This window comes from Monodelphis domestica, chromosome 2 (genome assembly GCF_027887165.1).
Source record: "Monodelphis domestica isolate mMonDom1 chromosome 2, mMonDom1.pri, whole genome shotgun sequence".
Taxonomy (NCBI): domain Eukaryota; kingdom Metazoa; phylum Chordata; class Mammalia; order Didelphimorphia; family Didelphidae; genus Monodelphis; species Monodelphis domestica.
In genome coordinates, this window is record NC_077228.1 from 407671758 (window position 1) to 407699693 (window position 27936).

Here is a 27936-nt window from a genome sequence, read left to right on the forward strand (position 1 = left end):
ATGACAGAATTTAGGAATCAGAAACAAATATGAACATATATAGCATACATTTTTACATTTAAATTTTATTTTATTTTTTCTCAATTGCATATAAACAAACATTTCTAATACTTATTTTTAAAAAATTTGACTTCTAAATTCTCTCCCTTCTTCCCATTTCTCCTCCTTCTAAAAGAAGGCAAGCAATGAGATATAGATTCATGTGCAGTCATACAATTTCCCTACAGTATGCACATTTCATTATATATGGTACATACAATTGTTTTATTTCAGAGTAGGAAAAGTTATAGGATCATAGCCTCACAGATTTCAAGCTTCAAGAGTATTCAGAGTTCATCCCCCCCCCCCAACTCCTTCATTTTGTTGCTGTACAGTTATTTTTCCAGTCATTTTGGACTCTTTGTGACCTCATTTGTTTTTTTGTTGTCAGAGATACTGGAGTGGTTTGCCATTTCCTTTTGAAATTCTTTTTGCAGAAGTGGAAACTGAGGCCCTGAGTGTTCTCAGTTTGAATCCTTTCTTAAATATTTAGTAGTTATGTGACCATAAACAAATCATTTAACCTCATAGACACTCAAGTTCCTCATCTGCAAAATGGTAATAATGTCTGAGAAACCTTGAAAGACTCCAATAAAATAAAGGTTGGGGAATGCCTTTTTATCCTTAAAAAGTAGTATATAAATACTATCACTTATGAAGTGGAGAGCTTTTAAATTAATCCTATAGCTCTATTTTATGTTCTGAATAATCTAGATCTTTCAAATTGAGTTTAAAGGTAAATTATTTGAATTTAAAAAGGCTTCCATAATCTAGCATTTATCTTTCCTTCCTTGAATATTTTTCTGTTATTTGATCTCTCTACTACATGCTTATTGCATTCTTACTCATATTATTTAAAATTTTGTGGTGCATTTTTTGCTTACCTATTTTATCCTTCATTATAATTAGATAGGAAATTCCTTGATGGTAGGCACTAACCTTTTTATTTTTATTTTGATATTCTCAGTACCCATTATTTTGCACTTGGAAAATGACTTTGTTTAATAAAGGAGTGGAATGTATTAAAATGTTTCATCTTAACAAAAGGAATCTTCAAATCCCCATTCTTTCATTTCAAGAACATTATGTTCAAGATAATTTCATCAAGTAGTGGTTAGGTGGCTCAATTAATAGAGCTCTAGGCCTGGACTAGGGAGGACCTGTGTTGGAATCTAATTTTATCCACTTCTGTCAGTATGAATTTGGGCAAGTCACTTTAATCCAAGTTGTTGAGACCCTACCACTCTTCTGCCTTCATACTAATAGTATCAATTCCAAGATAAGGTAAAGGTTAAAAAAAGAGAGAGAAGACACCAGCAGCAACACAAGATATTTGTATTAAAATAATGAGATTTTCAAAGAACTTTTCATTTTTATGTCATTTCAGTATTTTAAATTTGAGGAAATTGAGGTTTAGAGAAATCAAGCAACTTATTTCTGGGTCACAGGGCTAATGAATGTCCATCTTGGCATTTGGTCTTCAGTTTCCTGATTCCTAAATTCTGTACTTTGTCCATCCAGCCCTAATGCTGATTGTAATGAAAATGGGTTTTGTCTTGCCTTTGTTTTAGATACTATTCTATATTTTTGTTGTCCAGAAATCACATATAGTCCTTTATACTGAAAAATATTTTCATTCTTTAACTTTTGTTAAGCAGCACCAAAGCTGAATTTTTGAAGGTGAAATATAGCCTGCATAAGTATACTTCAAATAGATGTGAGAAGTCTGCACTCAGTACCTGAACTTAATTGACATGCTAAGAAAATATATGAAACATATAGTCACCGGATTCAGAAAATGAAAATTAATGTATGAATTATTTAGCTAACATTGCACTTTGCCCCAGAATCTGGTGTTTATTATTGTGAGTTTTAGCAGGAAACAGAAGCAGTATCAATTGGGAAAACATTTCTTTACTGAACTAAGAACAGTATGGCTTTCTAGTTTCTAAGTGGAGAAACCCGGTTCTTTGGTTTCTTTGTTCCCAGTTAGACTACTCCCAAGCTATTTTAGCTCAACATTTTACATACTAATGGAGTCTAGGGAAGTGCAGTTGGCAGCTGTTCATGGGATAATAATGAAACACACTGTTTAGTAGTGCTTACTGCTGCTGTAAAATGCGGGAAGTATTTTATAGAGATCAGGGTGAGTAGAGCTGTATCCACTTTAAGCATTGTATGTGTGTGAACTGAGAATGAGGAAGTTGTATTTTCATATGAGAATAACTAGCAATCCCTTTCTCCTCGCAGGTAAAGAAAACGTGCTCAGAAACAGATGTTTCAGAACCTCAGAATTCCAGGTACAGTCCATAGAGGCAAATGCTCAACTGAGGAACTTTGGGGGAACTAAGACCTTTAAAAAACTGGTCTGCATACATAAATCTATCAGGTGAACCATTGTCAGGTTCTTTTAAAGGTATTATAAATGGGAAATACTTAGCATAATAGAAGGAATATAATCATTCAGAGAGTAATGAGAGGGACTTGGCATTAAACCTAGGGAAATTTTCAGATCCATAACAGGATTTTGTCACTAGTGCTCCTTGAAATAAAATACCATAATAATGTTATGAGAATAAGAAGAGTGAGTAATAGAAATACTATACATTTTCTTATAAGGACACTGTATGTTTTACCTCATTAATTAGGAAAAGTTTTAATTTTTCAAAATTATTTTAAAAGATGGAGTTAAAATTACTTTTAAAAATATTTCATAATTTAAAATTTTAAAGAAAAAAATCCCAATAGCTACTTTCATTCAAATGTAATTAAATTTCAAAAGTGCTATTCAAATGAGAAAATTAAGAAATTTAGAATTCTTCTATATGATGTTGATATGTGGAGTCTATGGATATATGGAGCTCATGGAACAGCAATTATAGAATAAAAATCAATTGGAGATTCCTTTAAGCAACTCCCTCAATATTCTGTTTTTTTACATGGACCATATGTCCTGAATGATGATAGTATGTGTGTATGTATGTGTGTGTGTGTGTGTGTAATAATAATATAATTTGGATGACAAATCTATGTGAGGGAGTGATTGGGAAGGTATGATTTTATTAGTACTGAGAGCCCCTAGCAAGAAAAATCCCTTTGACAATGCAATAACTGCTCTTTGATGAAGAAACTTAGAGTTTGATTATCACTCTAAGGACAGAGTGACTTGTTTACTATCACATAACTAGTTTGTGTCAGATACTGAACTTGAAGCCAAGTCATTCCATCTTTGAGGCCCACTACACAATTGAAAAATGTAATCCCAATTTGAGACTCTAATACATGGGAGAGGCAATGTCACATCCTAACTATTGAAATTATCCTATCTTGACACACACAGGAACAAAGATACCTAGATATATACCAGCTGCTTTTTTTTTTAATGACCCTGTGCTTACCTTTTAAGAAACAAGTGAACAGAGCTCAATACTAGTTGAATTAACTTAAAAAGAATTCTGCATTTATAGAATATTGATCACCTATTTAATTTTAAAATCCTTTTTAAGTTAGTCTTGATACAATTAAATGCAGCATATATATAAATGTATATATATATATATATCAGTAAGATTGCATTTAATCAATCAAGCAAGCATTTTATTAAATGCTAAGTAAAAGGATAAAAATGAGCTTACATTTAATAATCAAGGGAGGTAACATATGCATAAATTAGTATATTCAAAATAGATATAAGGTAGATTGAGGGAGAAAAGAAAATAGCATTCTGGACATCAGAAAAAGTTTCAACAGAATGTATGACTTGAATACAGTTTTAAGGAAGCAAGAAATTAAGTGAAAGTGATGGAAATGAGAAGGTGCATTACAGGAATGAGAGATAACCTGTGTGAAGGAATAAAAATGGGATGCGGAGTGTCATATGAGATGAAAATAAAGAAGGTCATCTTGGTTGGTCTATAAAGTATAATAAGGAAACTAATATATAAGAGTAGAAAGGTAAATTAGGGTTTTTTAATGTTTAAAAGACCTTATATTTGATCTTCGGAACAAGAGAGAGATATTGGAGTGAATTGAATAGATGATTTGGATTATCAGATTTATGAAACATTTGACCTTCATATTTCTGAGTAATAAGTATTATAAACAAAAAACTCTGACTTCTTAGAATTCCGGATATATTCATAGATTCTGGAGATTCTGGAGATATAGGATCCTTTTACTTAATTCTAAAAGGCAATGTGACTCAGTCAGTTAAACAAACAATCTATGAGGAAGCACCATGATCCTGTATCTTTACAATAATTTATATCCTAATTAGGTTGATCAGACTTAATTTAAACTCTTCAGATAAGATCCAAGTCATTAGGTTCTACTCATTCCCAAGCTCTTCACAAGCATAGAACTGTAATGTAGAATGACAAAAATGAAAGGGCCCTCAGATGCCATCTATATTAACTCATCTCTGAGCAGTAAAATGTGCTACTCAAAAATCTCTATTAAGGGGTAACCCCTTCTTTTGGGGCATGGTTCTAATTGTTAGGAAGTTTTTCCTTACTTGCATTACTTTCTTACTAGCTTCCTTATTATTTTGTCCACTAGGACCAGCAGAAAAAGTCCAATTTATTTTCCTTCAAATATTTTAAAGACAACTCAGTTGGGTAAATTAAATTTTTAAATCATCTAAATGTTAGAGCTGGAAACAGTTCTGGGAATCTTCTAATCCTCCCATTTTATAGATGAGGAAATGAAGATCCAGAGAGTGTGGACTGCCTAAACATAGACCTTATTAAGTAGCAGTGCCAGTACTTGAACCAAGGTATTCATGCTGCCACCCAATTGCTCTTTCCACTGTATTATTTGTTGAAATTGTTCAACAAATATTTATTAAGCAAGTATTTTTAATACTATGTGCAAGGCACTGAGAATTAAAATGTAAAATATGGGACAGTCCTTAACCAAATTTTCATTCTACTTCAGGGCAGACTGGATAAGGGCAGAAGAATTAAGACAATAGCAACAAAAGCATTTATAATACACTTTTAAGGCTTGCAAAATATCTGACCTGTTATCTCATGTAATCCTTACAACAACGCTAGGAAGTAAGTGATATTAGTATGCCCATCTTACAGAGGTTAAGTTACTTACCCAAAGTTAACAAACCTACTAAGTCTGAAAAAGGATACAAACTCGGTTTTTCCTGATTCAAAGACCAATGTCCTATCCACTCTAACATCTTATTGCCTACATATGTGTCCAAATGAATATAATGGAAAGTAACAGCAAAGATACAATCCATAAATTATCCGAGGAATTTTGAGGAAGGAAAAAATATTTTAAAGTGATAGGATCAGGGAAGACTGTACACAGGTGGTGGTTGCTGAATTGATCTTTAAAGGAGGAGATGAATTTAGAAAAATGACAGAAAGTCTAATGATGATGATAGTGGTATTTTATAACTGACTTTATTGATTTCTCATTCTGAATAGAAGGCCTCTTTCATTTCAGAAACTTTTTTTTAATCAAGTAATATTGTTTAAATAAACCTCACTTCAAACAAACAGAAAAATTTATAAAATATGTGATTTCTGAATTTGTAGCTAACTTTAAGTAGAGAGGAAAGTCTGACAGTTCAGAAACCTGTGAGGTTAAGATGAAAAATGAAGGCATAAAAGAGTGGAGAGATGATTGTAGTTTTCAGGCATGCAGATACACTGTCTACCAAACATGAATAGAAGCACATTAATACATCCAGAAATCCGTACACACATAACCGCATTATATGTACACATAGACTTAGAAGTGTTAACCCACAATAGAGACTTAAATAATTCTTTTTTAATTTTTATTTCTAAATATTTTTTCATGCTTACAGGATTCATTTTCTTTCCCTCTCTTCTTCCCTGCCCCTCCCAGAGCTGACAAGAAATTCCACTGGTACAAATGTTATCACTTGATACTTATTTCCATATTTTTTATTTTTGCTATAAAGAGAACTTTTAAAGCCAAAACCCCAAATAACATACCCATATATACATGTGATAAGTGATGTCATATGTTCTTATTTTGTGTTTCTACTCCCATAGTTCTTTCTCTCAATGTGGTGACCATTCTTGCCCATAAGACCTTCAGGAGTGTCCTGGCTTGTTGCATTGCTACTAGTAGCAAAGTCCATTGCATTGGATTGTTCCACAATGTTTCACTTTCTGTGTACAGTGTTCTCCTGGTTCTGTTCATTCCACTCTTAACATCAGTTCACTGAGGTTCTCCCAGTTAGTATAGAAATCCTCCAGATCATCAATCCTTACAGCAAAATAGTATTTTATCACCAACAGATATCACAATTTATTTATCCATTCCCCAATTGAGGGACATTTTCCAATTTTTTTTTTGGCCACCACAAAGAGTGCAACTATAGATATTTTGTACAAGTATTTTTTCCTTATTATCTCTTTAGGGTACAAACCTAGTAGTGGTATTGCTGGATTTAAGTAATTCTTGAACCAAATAAGTCTTTTCTAAACAAGCCTTAAGTGAAAATACTGAACACAAAGTGAAATATCAGCATAAAATGACTACTGTAGATATACTTCCTAACAGAATAGTGCCTGGATTGGGACCCAAGACTAATCTTATGCATTTATTTAGCTAGCTTTATAGTGTGTTGGTTTTGGATTTGAAACTATTAGAATAAATGCAGATGGAAAATGTTTTTACAGTAGGGAAGTAATTAAATTGGGTGTGGGAACTTTGTCAGGAGAATTCTTGGAGTGACACATGTGTATCAGCAAATTCTTTGTCTTGCTTGGCCTTCATTCCCCTTTTGGAAAGAAACACTTGGGCTACAGATGTGACTGGCACATTGGGATAAGTGGAATTTAGAAACCTATGCAACATAAGTAAGGCCAAGAATTTCTTACCAGAAATATTTTTTTTGTTTATGCATTGAAAGCCAGACATTAGTGGCAATATTTTTTCAGTTGTACAAAATTGTATTTATCTTGATGGATGATTAGCATTAATGGACACACTCTGCTTCATTTAAGAATTGTCATTCTTCAAGAAAACCTGTTTTACTTATTCTACTTTGGTGTTCCTTTGTCCAACACACACACACACACACACACACACACACACACACACACACACGAACACACATGCACATACAGACACCAGTGTATTTTATTTTCTGGAACACTATGGTTATTGCTTAAACAGTTAAACATAAAATCAATATTTGAGAAAATTGAAATAGTTGAAATTTATATTGTTTCCTGACTTGTGCTTAGGGATAGATTGAATGATAATTGAAAAAAATAAAGGATATTCTCATCAGCCTATATTTAACTGCTTTCTGCATCTATTAATTTTGTAGCAAAAGATTCATTAATTTTCATGCTTTCTTTTATTTTTTCTGTTTTATGAATTGATCAAAGCCTTTGTCTCTCTATTGAGTTGGAGAAGAAGGAACTATATTTTTCATACTTTGACAACATTGCTCACAATTTACCTAACTCTGTTGAAAAACATCTTTGAAAAATGGTTGAAATGCTTTAAAATGTTTAAACTATTGATTATTCATACTTAATAACAAGATTTTTAGCCTGCTTCCTGTTTTTCAGTCAATCCTTTTCAGCACTTTTGCCAGAGGGTGATCAGGGACACAGAAAGGAAATGAAACTCAAATCAATCAATTTTGTTGCATGTTTGGACCATTAGCAAATGTTTGGTGAAGCAGAAAGTCAAAACCATTGACTGAGATGAGGATTTGAGTTTCTCTGGGGATTTCATCATCAAAAACATGTGTTGAATGACTTTTGGACATAGCACTGTATGAATCATGGTCCTTGCCCTATAGTGGCTTAAAATCTAATATTATCAACAATTATATATGGACAGAATGACAGGAGGAAAATAAAAGATTAAGGAAATACTTGAGATATTTACATTTTATATAAGCTTGAAGTAAATATAATTGCTATTTCCATTATGTCCCCATCTTCCATTAGCCTGGATAATTGAGGGTTGCCTTTAACCCATTTTGTGCTCCTTGAGAACTTAATGTCTTGTCTGAGATCACACATGGTGCTAGTAGCTGAACCAGAAATAGATCACAGGTCTCCTGGCTCTGTTCTATATTTACTTGGCTATTATCAAGAAAAAGACTAAATGAATAGGATGGGTTCCCCACACTACATATTCCAACTATTTTAGCAGACACTTGGAACTAATTTTGATTTACCAGTTAATTTTAAAGTCAGGCAGAGGAAGTTTAACTGGACAATTTCTATGCAAGGCCAAAGGAGCCATACAATTAAATCATCTCATTTCTGCATTTATGGGTTAATATTGTGGTAGTATATATGTATAGGTTTTCTCTGTGAATAATCATATTATTCATGAATTGTCTGCAAAAGTATGCAGAAATCAAATTGTTCCAGCTTCTTTATACATCCCTGATAGCTATCCTCTTCTCTCTACATAATCACAATTCAAGGTCAGACTCTCATTATTTCTTGCACAGACTACTCTAAAAGCCTTCTAATTAACCTTTTAGCTTCCAGTCTCTCCAACATGTTCTCCCATTTGTTGTTCAAATAATGTTCCTAATAGCACCAGTCTGATTATGTCACTCTGCTCCCCCCACTCACCCACACAAAGAAATTTGAGTGACTCCCAGTTGCATTAGAATAAAGTACAAACTCCTCAGCTTGGCATTAAAATCACTTCAAAATCTGGCTCCATCCTAGCTTTCCAGGCATGTTGCCCACTCTACAATCCAACCAAACTGCTCTACTTGTTTCCTTAATGGACAAACAATCTCCTACCTCTGTTCTTCCTCAGTCTTCTTTGTTGGCTCATCATCTCTAAAATTCTCCCTTATTATGGATATTCTGCAAGGTTGTCCCAAGGCCTCTCCTCTTATCTCTCTACAAATCATTCCTTAGAGACATAGTCAATTGCCACTGTTTTAACTATTATTTTAATTCAGATGATTCCAATATCAATAAATCCAGTTTGACCTCTCAAACTTCAATCCAATATTAGTAGCTACTTTTCTGTCTGTATGTGCCAGAGAAACCTCCAATTCACCTTGCCGGGCACATTATCTTTATGCCCCCACCTGCCCCCACCAACAATTTACCCATTTTTCAAATCTTCATTGTTACAGTCAAAGGTAAAACTATTCTTCTTGTAATTGTCAGGTTTGGGGGAATGGTTGGTTAGATATAGAAACTTGAAAGAGAAGAATCAATGGTGACTCATTCTTAAAATTTGTCTACAGAGTGATTTTGAGAGTTACTCTAGTTTTATCTCTATATTCTCTGGTCCAATCATTATTATCTGGTCCTGTAATATTGTATGTTTGCCACTAAGCGATGAAGAACACTAAAAATCTCATTATCCTTAGTCATATACATCTATCTCTTATATTATAAATTCCAAAGTGAATAAAGACTTTGGCTACTTACATTTTGTACAAACAAAGTGAAATCAACTTTTTGAAGTTCCTCTATCCTTCCCAATAACAAATACATTTCCTGTAATAAAATTTCCCCACCTATGAAAGTTTCTCACACTGAAAAACTATACATTTCCTCTTAAAATATAAAGTTGATACTTCCTCCTTATTAGCAGGCTGGATACTTATTTCCTGCCAATTTATCTTACTATTCAGGTATGAGAAAGCTCAGGATTTCCTCTCATGAAAATGGTTGATTCCAACTCACAAATCTGTAAATAGTTATGGTCTTCATCCAAAAAACAGTCAGTGTCTCCTATAATGAACTCAACAATTTTAAGAGTGTAGCATAAGATAATACATTTTTTCTTGATAATTGTCTGCTCTGAGTGAATGTAGTTATCCTACTCAAATAGCTAAAACAACAGTCAGATTGTGCTTTTAACCTAGAGGAATCATGGAAATTGTCAAAATCATCTCTATTCCATTTTGGTCTTTTTCATTGTGTGTAGTTTCAAGATATTCTGCATAAGAAACTGTACTAAAGACTTGGGTAAAAAAAATGAAAAACACTCCTCAAAAATATTATGTTCTGTGGTGAGAGGGTGATACAAAATATTCTTAAATAAATACAAAGTGATTTCAAGAGAGTGAAAGCACAATTACGGACCAAGGTGGCACCCAGCCCAAGATGAACAAAGTTAATAATAGCCTGTGACTTGCACAATGCTCAAAGAAATATTCATTGAACATCTCTCTTTCAGGTCTGAACATATCTGGTTAGATAGTGAGGAGTTTCTCAGCTAGTATGGCAGAGGTAAAATTAAGTGTAGGCAGATTTAGAAGACAGTCAGCCACTCCTCACTTATTGCCATCCAACTTTCATCCCCACAGCATTCTGGGAATAACTCTCTACATAGGAATCTTCCCATGACTCTGATTGTGCAGTACGTTATTGAGACTGCTTGCTCCTTCACTGACTTGCCCCCCTTACTGGAATGTTCTACCTTCTCATCTACATGCATGTTTTACCTTCTTTCAAGATTTAGCTCAAGTCCTACTTTCTAGAAGAGGACTTTGCTTGTCCCCCATTGGTAATGCTTTTTTTTTTTTATTTAGAACATTTTATTTAATTAATTAATTTAGGATATTTTCTATGGTTTCAGGATTCATGTTCTTTCCCTCTCATCCCCCAACCCCTTCCCATAGCCAATGTGCAATTACACTGGGTTTTACATGTGTCATTGATCAATAACTATTTCCATATTGTTGATATTTGCACTAGCATGATCATTTAGAGTCTATATCCCCAATCATATCCCCATTGAACCATGTGATCAAGCAGTTGTTTTTCATCTGTGTTTCTATTCCCACAGTTCTTCCTCTGAATATGGATAGTGTTCTTTCTCCTAAGTCCCTCAGAATTGTCCTGGATCATTGCATTGCTGCTAGTAGAGAAGTTCATTACATTCACTTGTGGCATGTTCTACTCCTTTCACTCTCCAACAATTCCTGGAGGTCATTCCAATTCACATAGAATTCCTCCAGTTCATTATTCCTTTCAGCACAATAGTATTCCATCATCAATAGATACCATAATTTGTTCAACCATTCCCTGATAGGGAGCATCCCCTCATTTTCCAATTTTTGCCACCACAAAGAGTACAGCTATAAATATTTTTGTACAAGCCTTTTTCCTTATGATCTCTTTGGTGTATAAAGCCAGCAGGGGTATGGCTGGGTTAAAGGGTAGACAGTCTTTTAAAGCCCTTTAGGAATAGTTCCAAATTGCCATCCAGAATTGTTCAATCAATTCACAACTCCATCAGCAATGTATTCATGTCCCAATTTTGCTACATCCCCTCCAACATTTAGGTAATGCTTTTTCTAAGAGACTTTATATTGTCTATATCTTATATGTATGTATAGTGATTTGCATATTTGCCTCCTTAAATTGTGAATTTCTTAAGGTCAGGGAACTTGTTTTTTTATTTGCTTTATATCCTCAGTATTTAGGAGAACAGTGGGGACATGGTAAGTGCTTAATAAATATTCATTAACTGGGTAGTAACTTCTAGTCTGAAAACAGAAATGATTTGTTCATTCCTGGAGCAAATCCAATCCAATAAACATTTATAAAATGCCTACTACATGCCAGGCTCTGTGCTAAGGACTGCAGATACAATTAATAATAAAGACAGCCCTTGCCCTCAATAAGCTTGCAATCAAATGAAGGGAGACAATAAATAAAAGGAAGGAAGAAAGGTAGGAAAGATAGGAAGGGAGAGACCAGGTGATATCTTATTCCATGAAATAGAAGTCAGGTAGAGCAATAGGTACAGAGTAGAGTGAGTGCAAAGGGCTAGCCTCTGCCCTTCAGGAAGATGGCTTTTGCAACAGTTTGATAGTCTACTTACCAGGTCTACATTTAGAGGGAAAAGGAAGCTGAGGGAGGTAACATCAGTCAAGGTATGAGTTAGCCGATCAGTGGATATGAGCTTAACTTGGGATGGACATATTGTTCCTTGAAGTTGAAACCAAGTTGAACAGCAGATACAGACATATTTTACTTGGGTTATTTCAAATATTTATCTTTTTTTCTTGTGATATATTGTCTGCATTCTACTCAGCACTACCCAAAAATAAGTGAGTTGGTAATCCCAATGTAAATTCCTCCTTTCTCCTAAACTATTAATCCTCTCTTGCCTTCCCAAAATTCTCAATACCATACTCAACATGATTGATCACATAAAAGTAATGCTTCAAAAATCTTCACATTTAGAGCTCAAATTCCTAAAATTTTTACCAGATCGGGTATGGTTTTAAATAAGATATCATTGAGAGCTAGGAAGATATTAGAGATATTTGATTTCACAGAAAGTACACTGGATGTTTATTGACCCACACTTGATTATCAAGCTTTAACCATCCCAGTTAATTTACAGAATGAATTTTCTTGCATTGTGAAAAGTATCAAACATATAATTCACACACAAATCTACCAGAAACAGTTCTGAATAGATCTTCCACCATTCTACATGTAAACTACTTAGGAAGACAAAAAAATGCCACCTAAAATGATTTAAATTCTCAAACAACCCTGTGCTTAAGAGGAAAAAATACACACAAAAATGCAACAGAAAAACTTGATTATTTGGAGTTTTCATTTTTTTTTTTCTGAGACTTCTAGATGGTCAAACTTTTCCCCCTCTCTTTTTGTTCTCCATTGAATTATAGCTAAAATTTATTTAGTTATTTTCATGTAATCTCTAATGTGAACAGTATATATATGTGTGTGTTTATGTATGTATTACCAAAGGAATTTTTTACAGTTTTATATACAACTTTTTCTTATTATGGTTATTAATGTGAACTAATTTTCCTCTTATTAGGTGCAACTGGTATGTGTGTGTGTGTGTGTGTGTGTGTGAGAGAGAGAGAGAGAGAGAGAGAGAGAGAGAGAGAGAGAGAGAGAGAGAGAGAGAGCATGGATGTATGGGTTATGGATGAAAAATATCAATAAGCAAATGCCCTAAATGGTTATGTTCAGCACATGAATGACTGGGATAAGAAGGATGATGGAAGAGACTCTCATGTATTTTGATGAATTCACATGTGTTTTGTGGAATGAAGTGTTGGGCAAGAGGACCTGGATCATGGTGTTAATGGAGCCAAATTTCTGGGTTTAATTCATGTATGAGACACTTTGTCTTGCACCAAGGAAAACTATTTGTTCCATAACCATGGACTGCTCTATTAATCCTAGTCATCTGTAAAACAAATGTGTGCAGTTGGTGCAAGGGGAACCATAGAAGAGAATGTAGACAGATCTGCATATCCCATGAGAACAACAGTTTCAAGTCAATTTTCCACTGACAACATCATCTTCTAATAAAGAAAGGATGATGTATGTACATTGACTTGATTCCTGAAAGTGACTGAACACTGGAAGCCTATATTTCAAGGGCTCATTACCCTTATGATGAAACAAGAGTGAGATAATCTCAGGATTCTTGCTGAATTTCCCAAAGTTACTACTTATCTCCCTGTCAAATGAGACAGCCTTTCCAATTTTTCCTATGCTACTTCTAAAGTCTTAATATTAAAGCCCTCAAATATTCATAGAATTGAGTTTTAGAAAAAGTCATTTTAACATTTTAGAATAATTGTCACAACCAGAATTATCTTTAGAATACTTGATGATTTTTGGTTCTAAATTGTGATCATCTTGGACTAAAATCTTGTTTAAAACTTTGAAGAGCATGTTTAATTCATTCAATATTCATAGACTGCTCTTTATTTTAAATTCTTAATCGAGAAAAACATTGGGGATAGCTATATAATCTCTGATAATTTAGGCAATTAGATGGCACAATGAATAGAGAATTGGGTTGGAGTCAGGAAATCTTGAGTTCCAATCAAGTAGACCAAAGTTCAAGGTCGGCCCTTAAATATTTAGTAGTTGTGTGATACTGGGTAAAGGCCTCTGTCTACCTCATTTTTCCAAGGGTAAAATAATAATAATAATAATAATAATAATAATAATAATAATAATAAGAAGAAGAAGAAGAAGAAGAAGAAGAAGAAGAAGAAGAAGAAGAAGAAGAAGAAGAAGAAGAAGAAGAAGAAGAAGAAGAAGAAGAAGAAGAAGAAGAAGAAGAAGAAGAAGAAGAAGAAGAAGAAGAAGAAGAAGAAGAAGAAGAAGAAGAAGAAGAAGAAGAAGAAGAAGAAGAAGAAGAAGAAGAAGAAGAAGAAGAAGAAGAATGAAAAAGAAGATGAAGGAATGCCTACCACCCAGGAAAGATAAAATGAGGTCACATTTATAAAATACCTTTCATAGTGCCTATTTCATAATAGATAACAAATATCTGTTTTTTCCCTTCTCTCCGTCCCTCCTTCCTTCCTTGTACATATATGTGTGTATATGTGTGTATACTTTTTATGAGCTCTTTACAATTTATAAGATTTTTCACAACTATTGCATGAACTAGGTAGTACTAAATATAGCACTTATCCCCATTTTACAGAAAGAAACACTGAGGTTTAGAAAAGTTATTTGTTTGTGGTTACATGTCAATTATCTCATGGATCAAAGCTGGTACTAAATTTAAGACTATCTCCAGTTTGTCACAGTTCAGTGTCTCGGGTAACTTTCTCTAGGATAGATAATTATTTCAAAATTGATCAGGATAAATCCTTTTGTTTGAGCTTTCACTTAGGATCAAACCCTCAAGTGTTTATTTTCTGTTACATATCCTGTACTGTACTAGGTGCTGTTTAGGTAAGGGTTACATCAGAAGTATAATATATTATCCTCATTTTTTTCATTTTGAATTCAGATAAATAACAAAGGATATTTGATTTCCATTATTTTGTAACCTCAATAGAGAAAGCTAATTTGGGGTGTTTGTTTTTAAATGTAGGTTAATGCTATTTACATACTTATTTTTAAGACTTTTAGTTGCACTGTGTAGAGTAGTTGTGATGGTATTTTTGAAGTGTTTTATCCTTTTCCCATAAGGGAAAGGGCCCATTCGTCAATATTCAAAGAATAAAATTTCATTTAACAGAATTTTACCTGCAAACTGTCTATCAGTAAGAAGATATATCGATTTGCACACTTCTCTCTGACTGAATGAATATCAAGGCAGATTTCAATGTCTACTTATTTAGGTAGTCTGGTTTATTCAGCTGCTAAGATTTTTTTTCCATATTTTTGTATTACTTTTAGCCAGTTGGCTTTTCTATTTATAATGTCACTCTTAAAGAGTAAGACCTACTTACTCTGACATGTGTTTTTTATTTCAAAGTTCTCGTTTTACTCCCTTTTCATGAATATTGTGGAAGATTTGTTTAGAGAATTGGGGAAGACACTAAACTGGCCCAGTCCAATATCCTACTGATCATTTTGATTGGTAAATAGACTGTCTTATGGAATGAGACCAGTTCCCACAGGTGAATCCTCTTAGGGTTTCTTTGCTAGGAAGCTAACTCTGGATAAATTTCTACTTAATGGAGTACTCACCACTACTTATCCCTTCAAAAGAAAAAATGTGACTTAAATGTTAAGATATATACTTTTTAATCTTAATCATAAAAATGCCAGAAGAAAAGAAGTGAATTATCATTATCAAAAATCATATAAAAGACTTCATATAATACTCTCATGAAGTATGGAACCCTATATAAAGATGAGAAGCTATTTATTATTATCAATATTATATCTTTAGTAAATATGTGCTATAAGTTTTTGCAAACATTAACAAAAATTCTGGATAAAATTTAACAACAATTAAATAATTCTTAATTAGAAGTATCATTCCACTGCTTTCCATTCCCTCTTCAAAATAAAGCGCTGTTTCGTTTATATAAGCATTCTTCGCTATGTTCAGTTCAGTTTAATATTCTAAGAGTTGGGCAACCTTATTTGAACACTGATTTATTTATTTAGAGCATAGTTTCCATATGGTCAACTTCAGCAGTATCTTGTTCAGTATTTTTAATAATATATTTTCTTTATTTTGTTAAAATTATACTAACTGCATGTAAAAAAATTTTGGACATTAATTTTTTAAACCTTAAATCTTTAACTTTCTGTCTTAGAATCAATGCTAAGTATAAATTCCAAAGTAGAAGTCCAATAAGGGTTAAATGACTTGCCCATGGTCACACAGCTAGGAAGTGTCTGAGGCCAAATTTAAACTTTGGTTATCCTGACTTCAGGCCTGGATCTCTATCCATTGAATTATCTAATTGTCCCTTAACATTCATTTAAAAAACTGGGGAGCGGAGTTCAAATTCTCCCTTTCCTTGCTGCCTCTCTGCCTTCCTTGAGAAGGCAAACAATTTGATGTCAGTTATACATTCTAAGTCATGCAAAACATATCTCCATATTAGCCAATTTGCCAAAAAAGGCACAGACCAAAAACAAAATAAGAAAAATACAATGTAAAAAGCATACTTCAGGTTTCCTTTAGAGTTCATCAGTTTAATCTCTGTAACTGGACAGCATTTTTTATCATGGGTCTCTTGGATTTTCCTAGTTCATTGTGCTGATTGGAGTAGCTAAGTCTTTCACAGTTGATCATTCTTACAACATTGTTGTTACTTTGTACAAGGTTCTCCTTGTTCTGCTTACTTCGCCTTACACAAGCTCATATGTCTTCCCAGTTTTTTTCTGAAACCATTCTGCTCATCATTTCTTATTGCACAATAGTATTCCAACATAATCATACACCACAACTTATTTAGCCATTTCCCACTGGATTGGAATAACTTCAATTTCTAATTCTTTACTACCACAAAAAGAGCTGTTGTAATTATTTTGTAGAAATATGTCTTTTCCCTTTTCCTTGATTTTTTTGAGATACTAGAAGTGTTGCTAGGTTAAAGGTTAAATACAGTTTTATAGTGCTTTGGTCAGAGTTCCAAATCATTCTCCAGAATGGTTAGATTAGTTCAAAACCCCACACACAGTGCATTAGTGTCCAAATTTATCCTCCTCTATTTGTCATTTTCCTTTTTTTGTTGTTAGCCATTCTGATGGGTGTAAGTTTGTATCACAGAGCTGTTTTAATTTATATTCCTCTAATCATTACTGATTTAGAGTATTTTTCATGTTCCTATTGTTACTTTTGATTTATTCTTCTGAAAACAACTTGTTCATACACTTTGACCTTCAACTGGGGAATGGATGTTAAATATTATAAATTTGACTTTGTTTCCTATATACTTGAAAAATGAGACCTTTATGAGAGAAAATGGTTGTGAACATTTCCCCAGTTTCCTTTTTTCTAATTAGTTTTACTTCTGAAAAAAACTTTTTAATTTCAAGTAATCATAATTATGTTAGATACTTTCCATAATCCCTGATATTCTTTTGTTTGATCTCAAACTCTTCTCTTGACTATATACCTAATAAGTACATTTTCCTATGCACCCCAAATTAATTTATAACATCAATTGTTTTACCTAAATCATTTATCCATTTTGTTTTTTTTTCCTGGAATGAGCTATGAAATGTTGGTTTGTGCCTACTTTCTGCAAAACTTTCTAGTTTTCCCAGAAAGTTTGCCAAATGGTGATTTATTTTCCAAAAAGCTTATCTTTTGATTTATTAAACACTAAATTACTTTGATCACTTACTACTATGCATTATTTACTTAATCTATTCCACAAATTCCTCACTCTATTTCTTGGTCAATAACAGATTTTTTTATAATTACTGTTTAGTTATATAGTTTGAAATCTGGTATTGCTAGGGAACCCTCCTTAACATTTTTTGGTTGCTTCCCATATTATTTTAGACCGTTTCTTCTTTCAGAGTAATTTTGTTATTTTTTCCTAACTGTCTGAAATTCTTAGGCATAAGACTGAATAATTAAATTGAGCAAAATTGTCAGCTTTATTATATTGAATCAGCTTACCCATGACCAAATAATATTAATATTGTATAGATGTTTTTATTTGTGTGAAAAGTTATAATTGTATATATATAAATAAATTTTCTGTAGTAATTTAAATTTTAATTTCTCTATCTCTTTTTCCTGGGTTTTACTCATAGAATATAGAAATGTTGAATATTTATTTGTTTATTTTAGATCATGAAAATTTTTTAAAGGTATTGTTTCAATTAGACTTTTAGTTGATTCTCTGGGATTCTCTAAGTATACTATCATATCATCTGCAAAGAGCAATAATTTTGTTTCCTCATTGACTACTTTTATTCCTTCCATTTTTTCCTTTTATTTCTATAGCTAACATTTTTAGTACAGTACTGAATAATGATGGTGATAATGGACATTCTTATTTTACTGAGAAGGCTTAAAATCTTAGATAGACATTACTCATTAAAAAAAAAAAAAGATTCCATTGATTCCTAGATCTAATTGTGTTTTTAATAGGAACAGGTGTATTTGGTCAATAGTTTTTCCTAAATTTATTGAAATAGTCATATGATTTTTGTTGTTTCTATATATTACATAATTAGTCATGTTAATAGTTTTAATAATGTTGAACCAGCCTTGAATTCTTGGTATGAATCCTACCTTGTCATAATATTTGATCTTTTTAATCTATTGCTATAATTTCCTTGCTAGTATTTGATTTAAAATTTTAGCATCAATATTCATTAGGGAAATTGGTCTATAGTTTTCTTTCTTTGTTTTTGATCTTCCTGTTTAGGCATCAGCACCATATAGGATTCATTTAACTATTTCCCAAATAGTTTTATAATATTTAAATTAGTTGTTCCTTAAATGGTAGGTAGAATTCACTTGCAAATACATCAGTACTGGAGATTTTTTTCCTTAGGGAATTCATTGATGGCTTGTTCAATTTCTTTTTATAATATATACTTATTTATATGATACATTTCTTCCATTAATTTGAGCAATTGATATTTTTGTAAATATTCATTCATTTGACTAGGATTATTAGATTTGTTGATAAGTAATTGGGCAAAATGTCTCCTGACACTTGCTTTAATTTTATCTTCATTGGGGGTCAGCTGGTAGCTCAGTAGATTGAGAATCAGGTCTAGAGATGGGAACCTAGGTTCAAATATGACCTCAGACACTTCCCAGCTATGTGACCCTGGACAAGTCCTTTGACCCCCATTGCCTAGAAATTGAAAAGAAAATTATCTTCATTGCTGGTGTATTCTACATTTTCATTTTTTATATTGCTAATTTGATTTTCTTCTATCTTTTTTTGTATTAAATAACCAATGGTGTAATGATTATATTGTTTTTCCCACAAAAGTAGTTGCTATTATGATTTATTTTAATTCTTACTTTGAATTTTATTTATCTCTCACTTGATTTTTAGTATTTTCATTATGTTCATATTTAGTTATGATTTTTAATTTGTAACTTTTCTATTTGTTTAGTTGCCTGCCCATTTCACTTATCTGATTTATCTTTCTTTTTATTTTTGTTATTTTAAAAATGAAATTGCTGATTTTTTCCCTTGATTTCTTCTTTGACACACTAATTCTTTAGGAATCACTTATTTAGTTACCAAATAATTTTAATCTGTTTCCATGGTATTTAATATAATTTTATTGCATTATGGTTAGAAAATGATGCGTTTAATTCTTTTGCTTTTCTGAATTTTTCTGAGATATTTATGCTCTAATGCATGGTCAGTTTTTGTGAAGATGGTATGTGCATCTTAGAAAAAGGTGTACTCCTTTATATTCCCGTTCAGATTTCTCCAGATATATATAGTTAACTTTTCTAAAATCCTTTCCATCTCTTTGACTTCTTTCTTTGTAGTTTGTAGTAGACTTCTTTGTAGTTAATTTATCTAGTTCTAAAAAGAAAAAGTTGAGGTTCCACATTAGTATTATTTTATCATTTATTTCCTTCCATAACTCACTTAAATTTTGCTTTAGGAATTCAGATACTCTTCCATTTGGTGTATGTATGTATAATATTGCTGTTGCTTATGGCCCCCTGTTAGCAAAATGTAGTTTCTGTGCTTTTCTCTTTTCATTAGGTCTATTTTTGCTTTTACTTTTTTTGAGAACATGACCAACATTTTTTAGTTAAGGTTTACTCTCTTTTTTGCTAACCATTTAATTTGATTTGCAAATGAGTTATTCCAAATGAAATGGTAGTGACTGAATTAATACTTTTCTCAAACTAGCAATGATTAATATTTGATCACCAACTTTTGAACAGAATATTAACCAAGGATAACATTCTCCTCTATTCATTATCCAGTTATTTAAATAGTCAGAATAATGTTTTTTTATGTGGAAAGTTGGTAAAAATTTGACTGTTGAACAGTTTGATACAAGCTGCTAAAAATTAATATCTTTGTGTTTTAAGTCAGTAAACTGTGTTCTATGAAAATATTTTCTAATAAGTCACAAAAGAATGTTAGTTTTTCAAAATCTTACTACATTCACAAAAGATCAAAATCTATATAATGTAGCATTGAATGTTAGCATGAGTAAATTCCATGCTGTGAAACAAAGTTCCTGTAACTGATGATATCTATAGTATTTTCTGGCTGTAATAACTTTAATGACTCTTTTCTATATGTTGAGGACTTTTCTTTCTGACCTTATTTCATCCTTATTATAAGATCAAAGTAAACAATGTCTGAAAAACTTTTCAAAAGTCATTTTTGGTCTGAAAATATTTCTGATGGGGAGATAATCATTCAACATTAAGACTTAAAATTCAATGAAAATAATGCTTCTTTAAGAAGAAAAAAACAAAGAGCATCATTTTGCTTTGAAAAAATTAAAAACCAAATGGGGAAATATCGAGGTCTTAGAAGCCCACCAGTGGGCTGGATCACATAACTGCTTTGGTTCCTTACTTATTTGGGCATAGTTGGCAACTTGTTTCATATTTGTGTAACTATATTTTTAATTCCTAAATCAATATGATGCCATCATCAACCCACCCATCTGCATAAATTTATTGAAGGCAGATAGGTTTGTAAATTATGAGCTGAAAGGTAATATGGGATTATAAAATTAAAAGAAATATTTATGCTCTAACTTGTATGAACTAGCATGTAATTAAATGAAATGTGTATTAAGTATACACTACTGTTATTACAAAAAAATTAAATTACATTCATTTTTTAAATCTAGAAAAAAATTAAATATATTAAAGAAGTCTTACCTAGGAGTCATTTCATGTCATCTACTTAAAATACTTTAATCTCTAGTATCCTTAACATTTTTTTTTCATTTTAATGAAGGACTGTGCCACACTTACGGGTATTTCACTTTCAACACTATTCAAATACCCTTCTTTTTTCACATTATCATAAGATAAGGAGGTTGTATATACATTTAAGAAATGCTTTGCAAGCCACAGTGTTCTATAAATGAGAGGTATTGTAATTTTTTATTTATGTGCTTATTTTTCCTAACATGCTTTAGTGTGGGCCATTTTTTAAAAATTACAATTCTGATTTTACCTTCCTTCTTTTTGTCAGTTTTGATATTTTTCCTGATACATTTTATGCTCTTAAGGATCCCATAAATGAGGTTTTAAAAGTATACTTTGGGACAGTTTAGCTTTTATTTGAAGAGGAAGGTCCAAATAATAAGTAGTTTAAGAAAAACCAATGTAAAGCAATGTGGATATACAGGGACAATTGAAATAGTATTCTTTGATTGGTCGGGGGAGTCATGACAAAGCCTTAGTCCAACAGGGACTGAACGGTTATGAATCCTGGTAACAAGTGAAGAGCAAATTGGAATGAGACACATAGATGTTAAGAAATTCTTTCTCCAATCCCACAACATAGCAAAATTGTAGGATGTCCATGAATATGGAGTGGGGCATGAGATATAGAAAGGAGAGATAGAAGTTGCCAGTATTGTGGTACGTTTTCCCTATCTTGGGAGATATAATAGGAATAGAACATCAGAAGGGGAAAACCAGCAATCCAGTTAAGTAGCAAACTAGAAAATTAGCAACAATTTAGGGGATTTATTCTCTAATAATTGAACCAAATATGTTCCTTCTTGGTGACTTATAGGAGAATTTCTTTTTCACTGAAAATCTTGGCCCAATAAAAACAATTTTTCTTACACACATTCTTTTTTATAAAACTGTGCAAATCATTTTCTTAGAAAATATATAACTTCAACTAAAATTAATATATCAATATTTTTGAACAAATGCAATAAAATACTTAAAAGTGATGCATGAAATGAAGTGCATAATAGGTGTTCTTTATTCACTATCAAAATCAGTTAGTTAATAAACATTAATTAAGCACCTATTATGGGCTAGGTAGGTTGCCAAATGTTGGGGATACAAAAACAGGTAAAAGACAGTCTCTGACTTCAGTGAGCTCAGAGTCTAACAACAGAGATAGTAAGTAAACAAATATGTACTAATAATTTATATACAGGATAAAAAGAAAATAATTCTATGACAGCAGGTGCTTGAACTAAGAAAGAATTGGAAATCTTCCTATAGAAGATGAAATTTTAATTGATATTAGAATGAAGCCAAGGGAGTCAGAAATGAAAAGGGAAATGGATCATCATATAAATAGGAACAAATACAGATATGTAGCCAGAGAAAAAGTCCAGAACTGAGAAACGGAGTGTCTGGTTTGTAGAACAGCAAGGAAGCCCACTGACTCAGGGTGAAGGTGGGGAATATGGTGTTAAAGAAGATTAGAAAGATAAGAGGGGGCTAGGTTATGAACGGCTTTGGATGTCTAAAAGAAGAATTTGTATTTGATTCTATAGGAAATAGAAAGCCAATGGAGTTAATTAAATAGAAATGTGACATGGTCAGCCCAGTGCTTTATGAAAATCCATTTGGTTGCTGAATGGAGTTTGAATTGGAATGGGGAGAGATGACACAGGTGAAACCACAAGCAGACTCTCTGGCAAAGTAATCTAGGCATAAAGTGAGAGGGCTTGAGTAGAATAGTTAGTGTCAGATGAGAGAAAGGGTCAAATTAGAGAAATTTTACAAAGGTAAAATCTCCAGGCCTTGGTAAGAGATTAAATATAGGGAGAGATAGTGAAAGTCTCAAGGATGGTTCCTAGGTGGTGATTATCAGGGACTATGAGGATGGTACTGCCCTCTGCAGTAACAAAGGTTAAGCATATAGAAATTGAGGGGACAGACTTTCAAGATTTAATCCAAACTCCTTACCTCATAATAGAAATTTGAATCTCAAAGAAGATAAGTGATTTGCCCAAGGTCATGTAAATTGAAAATGGTAGAGCCAGGATCTGTATGTAGTTTCCCTGACTACAAAACTGGGATTCTTTGCATTCAATTATACTTCTTCACAAAAGAGAAAAAGACTGTGGAGTGGGGTTGGTAGGGAAAGGATGGGAACTGCCTCCTGAGAAAAGGAATATATAATGGTGACTAAAAGGCCTTCGAATCTTTAAACATTAGTGCCTAGAAAGCATTGGAGGGAAGGAGAGCAATTGCTGTCCTACTCTCCAGTAGGAATCAAGATCAAGAGGAACAATTTAGTGGCCCCACACATCCCAGTGCCTAGAAATACTTTCATACATTGGGAACTTGAGAGGCCAAGGATTAGCATTTCAGACCCACACTGACTGCTTGGTCCCATTGTTTAAAGGGAGTAGTGGCTTTTTCTGCTGCCTTACCCACTGTATGAATGGGATTAAAAAAGAGAAATTCAATTGCCATCATGGTATGCTATAGCTATGATCACATACTTCTTTCTCTGGAAGAGGGTCCAGGGTCTTTCTTGCTGTATCTGGAGCCTTACCAAGTGTAGCATGAAGTGAATGCCTAGAGCCATGCACATAACCACTTTCCAAAGAGGAGAAAGTGAAGAAGGGATAAAGACCTAAATAGCATTTTTCTGGCATTTGAATTTAATCCTGTTTTCACCTCTTAGTCAATTTGTCTTGCTAATCTCCCCTTGTTATTTGATTTCAAATTTGTTCTCATTGAAAAAAGCAGATTTATTTACAAATTTGAGATCTGTACTCAAAAGCATTCAGAATTATAGCCATTGCTTCCACTGGGACTGGAAATTCTGCCTAAAGCTGTACTGGCATTTGCAAAAGCAAGTACAGATTAAATCTTGTATTATAATATACTTCAGTATAGAGTTCTAAATAGCAGTTTTGGTGCTTGTGTCCAGGAGAGTGTCTAAGAAGAATTCAAGGGGGAGTATGAATGAGGCTGGGACAGTTTGGGAAGAGAGCAAAGTGGAACTAAAGATGAGTTAAGGTACAAGAGATATAGGCAGGGAGAAGAGATAAGAGTTGTCTTCCTTTATGCTTGGATAATTCCAAAAAATATATGTGGTGGAGCCAAGGAGAGGAGATGTACTTGTGAGGAGAATAAAGGGAGGTTTTTATGTAAAGGCAAGGGAGAAGTTCTTAAAACATTTCAGCCGCATGGTAACTTGCAAGATAGATTTCTCACTCTATGTCTTAATTCCTTAACCCTACAGTTTCTCCTCTTTATATTACAGATTCTTTGCCAATGCTTCTTTCCAGATTGCAATGGTAACCCTGCCCTTATTGTAATATCTTGGGATAAACACCAATATTGCTTTGGAAAGCACCAGGGATATAATATTAGGAGATTGGATGCTTTTTTTTTTTTTAAGCAAGATCTTTTTCTTTATCCCGGAAACACTTTGCCAATAGTATGTAATGTCTTACCTTTCTTAAATTCAATATTAACAACCAGCCACTTTACCTGAACCATTGTATTCCTTTTTGGTGACTTATGGAGAGTTCTCCTTTAACTTCCAGGTATATGCTAATGGTACCTAGATTTTACATAGTAACATTCATTTTTTTTTCCCCAAAGGACCACTCCACGCACAGCACAAATTATATTCTTATGTCATATTGAATTTTAAATAAAATTAAGAGTATTCTATATTTTTAATTAGGCACATGAACAAAAATTTAAAATAAAAATAATGCTTAAAATAAAGTGGCTAATTAAGACTTAAGTGCCTTATTCACTGGCTTGATATAGTAGAAGAGTCAAGGAAAGACTCCTTTGCAATGACAATTGTATCTATGTCTTAGATAGCTCTTTTGAATTGAGCTGTATACTTTGTAGCAGAATCTTTAAGAAGTACATGTGAATCTAAGTTTGCTTAGTCTTCCCTACAAAAAAATCTGTTCATTGAAATTTGTGCATATGTGAGATTTTTTTTCAAAAAAGTGCTAGAACACAAGACTGAAACAAGCTATTTAGAACAGAATCAGGGTCAACACAGAGGAAGTTTTCTTCTTCTAAAAGAGTTTTGGCAGTCAGGAAGAAAATGTCCTGTATAGCCTGGTTTTGTTTACTTGTTTAAGTACTTGAATTGTTTTTTAACCTGTTTATATACCTGAATCTTGTTGCCATAACATGACTGACATCCTTCTAAATTTGGGATCCTGAGCAAAGTTGTATTTCAATTTGTTTGCTAATATTCAAAAGAACTGTGTTTTTTGTGTGTTTCCTTTTTATGTTGATGCTCCCTGCACAAACATAGGTTTCAAGTGCTCTATGTAACATCTTTGGGAGTTACTGGAGAGGATAAAGCTTTCTGAACTAAGAAGGATTTGTCTTTAGGTGAAAGATACAGAGTTCATCAAACTTTCCAACCTAGTAGCAACTACTAGATTATGTACTCTGTAGCATGGCCATCAAAGGATCAGGGTCACTTTCACATTAGGATAAAACATTTGAGGAGAAGTTTGGTGGAGAGATAAGAACCTAAACCATCTTTTACTTATATAGTAGAGAGAGAAGGAAGGGAGTTGATCAAGATAACCATGATCAATTCATTTCCTCCCAATCTAGTTGATGCAATCATAGAAAGTAAAGGGTGAAAAACAGAGATAGCTATTTGTTATGGTCTTAAATGAAGTGTTAGGAAGACACTTTGTTATTTTGTTGTATATTTTGTTACTCCATTTTAAGTTGTAATGAGGTTCTTAAAAGATCATCTCAGTAAGTGCTTTCTTTTATGTTGGCTGTATTTACTGCCTGACTATTAAAGGTAAGATACCAAATGGAGCCTTTTCACCTCTAGTTTTAGCACTGACCCACAGAGTATGTTGGAAATATGACAGCTGTCTCCTATAAACCCAAAATGTTAATTCAGGGAGAACATTTCAAATGAGTTTCCAGATAATCCAGTAAAAAAAAAACTGTTATATTGCTATTTTTAAAATAATTGATTGTGGCTCTAGGATTTGAAATTATATAGGTCCTAATATTGATTCACTGTCAATTGTTAATTTGGTGGTCGTGGTGGGGTAACCACTAAGATGAAGGTGGTCAGGATTGTTGCATGAAGGAACTAGGAATGTTTGGTCTAAAAAAGTCTTGGATGAAATGATAGGTGTCTTCAAAGATTTTAAATGCTGTCATGTAGAAGAGGAATTAAGCTTGTTTTGCTTAATCTTCAGATGGCAGAACTAGAACAAAGGAGTAGATGTTATAGGAAAGAAGATTTTAGTTGAACATAAGGGAAAACTTTTTAGTAATTGTAATTTTCCGATAAAGGAATGCATTACATCAGGGTAGTGAGTTCCCCATAACTTGAGGTCTCCAGATAGAAGCCATATGACCCCTTGATTCGTGTGTTATATAGACAGTTTATGATTTGGATAATGATTATGCTAGATGACCTTTGAAGTCAAATGTCCTTTCAATTATTAATATTTTATATGTAGACTATAAAAAGGAAAATATTTTCCCAATTTAATTTTCTATAGCCATGTTTTTTTTTTTTCTAAAATAAAAATGTATTTTAATAAATTACTGTTGAGTAACTTTTAGGTACTTGCTTTAGTCTTCTGGTTGGTTTATGATACCACAGGTGTGAGATCATTCTTCCATAATGTTTTCCTGAGTCTTTGTTCACTAAGGCCTAGCTTCAGGTTTTTCTATCTACCATCATTTATGCCTTCTCAGGATATTCCAAATCTCCACTTCTTTGTGGGAAGACCACAGAGTTTTACTTTTTTCTGTTTTCCTATTTCTTAGGAGTATAATATTAATTTCTTAGGTGTTTTCAAGGGATTTACCATGTTATATTAAAATTAAGCTTGGTGGCATAGTCAATAGAGTTCTGGGCCTGAGGATTCATTTCATGAGATCAAATATGGCCTCTGTCACTAGCTGTTTGGTCCTTGGCAAGTCATTTAACCTTGTTATCTCAATTTCCTCATTTATAAAATGAGCTGGAGAAGAAAGTGGCAAATCACTCCAGAAATTTTGCCAAGAAAATCTCAAATAGGGTCACAAAGAATCAGACATGACTGAAATGTCTGAATAATAACTACAACTTTCAAGTAAATCATTCCCTGGAGCCCACCTATTGTCTGAGTTAATGGTACAGGGAAATATATGAAGAAATTGTATATAATATATATAATATACATGTGTGTGTTTAACAAACTAGTTATTCTTCTACAACAAGGTAAAACACATTTGTACACACCTGGGATTTCCCCACATGAACACCTTTGGATTGTAAAAAATAAATCTCATTAGGATAGTTACAAAAAAATTAGCAAAACATTTTATTTCTCCAACATGCACAAAATCAAATAATCATTTTATTACATAATATTCTTGTGTAATTTTGTTGTGTCTCAGTGTTTTTCATATGCATTTTCTATACCAGTAAATGTGAGTTAAAATGTTCTTCCAAATATCTATCTTTCCTTTAATAAATAGCTGTCAAAATGAACTGCCTACATATACTTTTCAGAGTTTTAAAGTGCATCCTTTGTGTTTAGTGTGCTTACAGATACAAGCAAAAACCTCTCTCTCTCTCTCTCTCTCTCTCTTTCTCTCTCTCTCTCTCTCTCTCTCTCTCTCTCTCTCTCTCTCTCTTTCTCTCTCTGACACACACACACACACACACACACACACACACACACACACAAACCCTAAAGAGGGAAAGTTGTTCATTATTTTAAGGTATACAAAAGCAGCTTTGTTCCCATTTTCAAGTACAAATTACTG

At 32.9% G+C, this 27936-nt stretch overlaps 1 protein-coding gene across 19 annotated transcripts in view; it reads left to right on the forward strand.

The window, feature by feature from the left end:
* The window catches only part of EYA4 (EYA transcriptional coactivator and phosphatase 4), a 378081-nt gene that overhangs the window by 213662 nt on the left and 136483 nt on the right, over positions 1-27936 (forward strand). For 17 of the 19 annotated variants that reach the window (XM_056818809.1, XM_056818808.1, XM_056818807.1 and 14 more), the window contains one exon: positions 2290-2339. The exons of the other annotated variants lie outside the window; for them this stretch is intronic. In XM_056818809.1, the coding sequence (XP_056674787.1) occupies positions 2290-2339 (50 nt within the window). The remainder of the gene's footprint in view (positions 1-2289; positions 2340-27936) is intronic. 19 annotated transcript variants of the gene reach the window in all.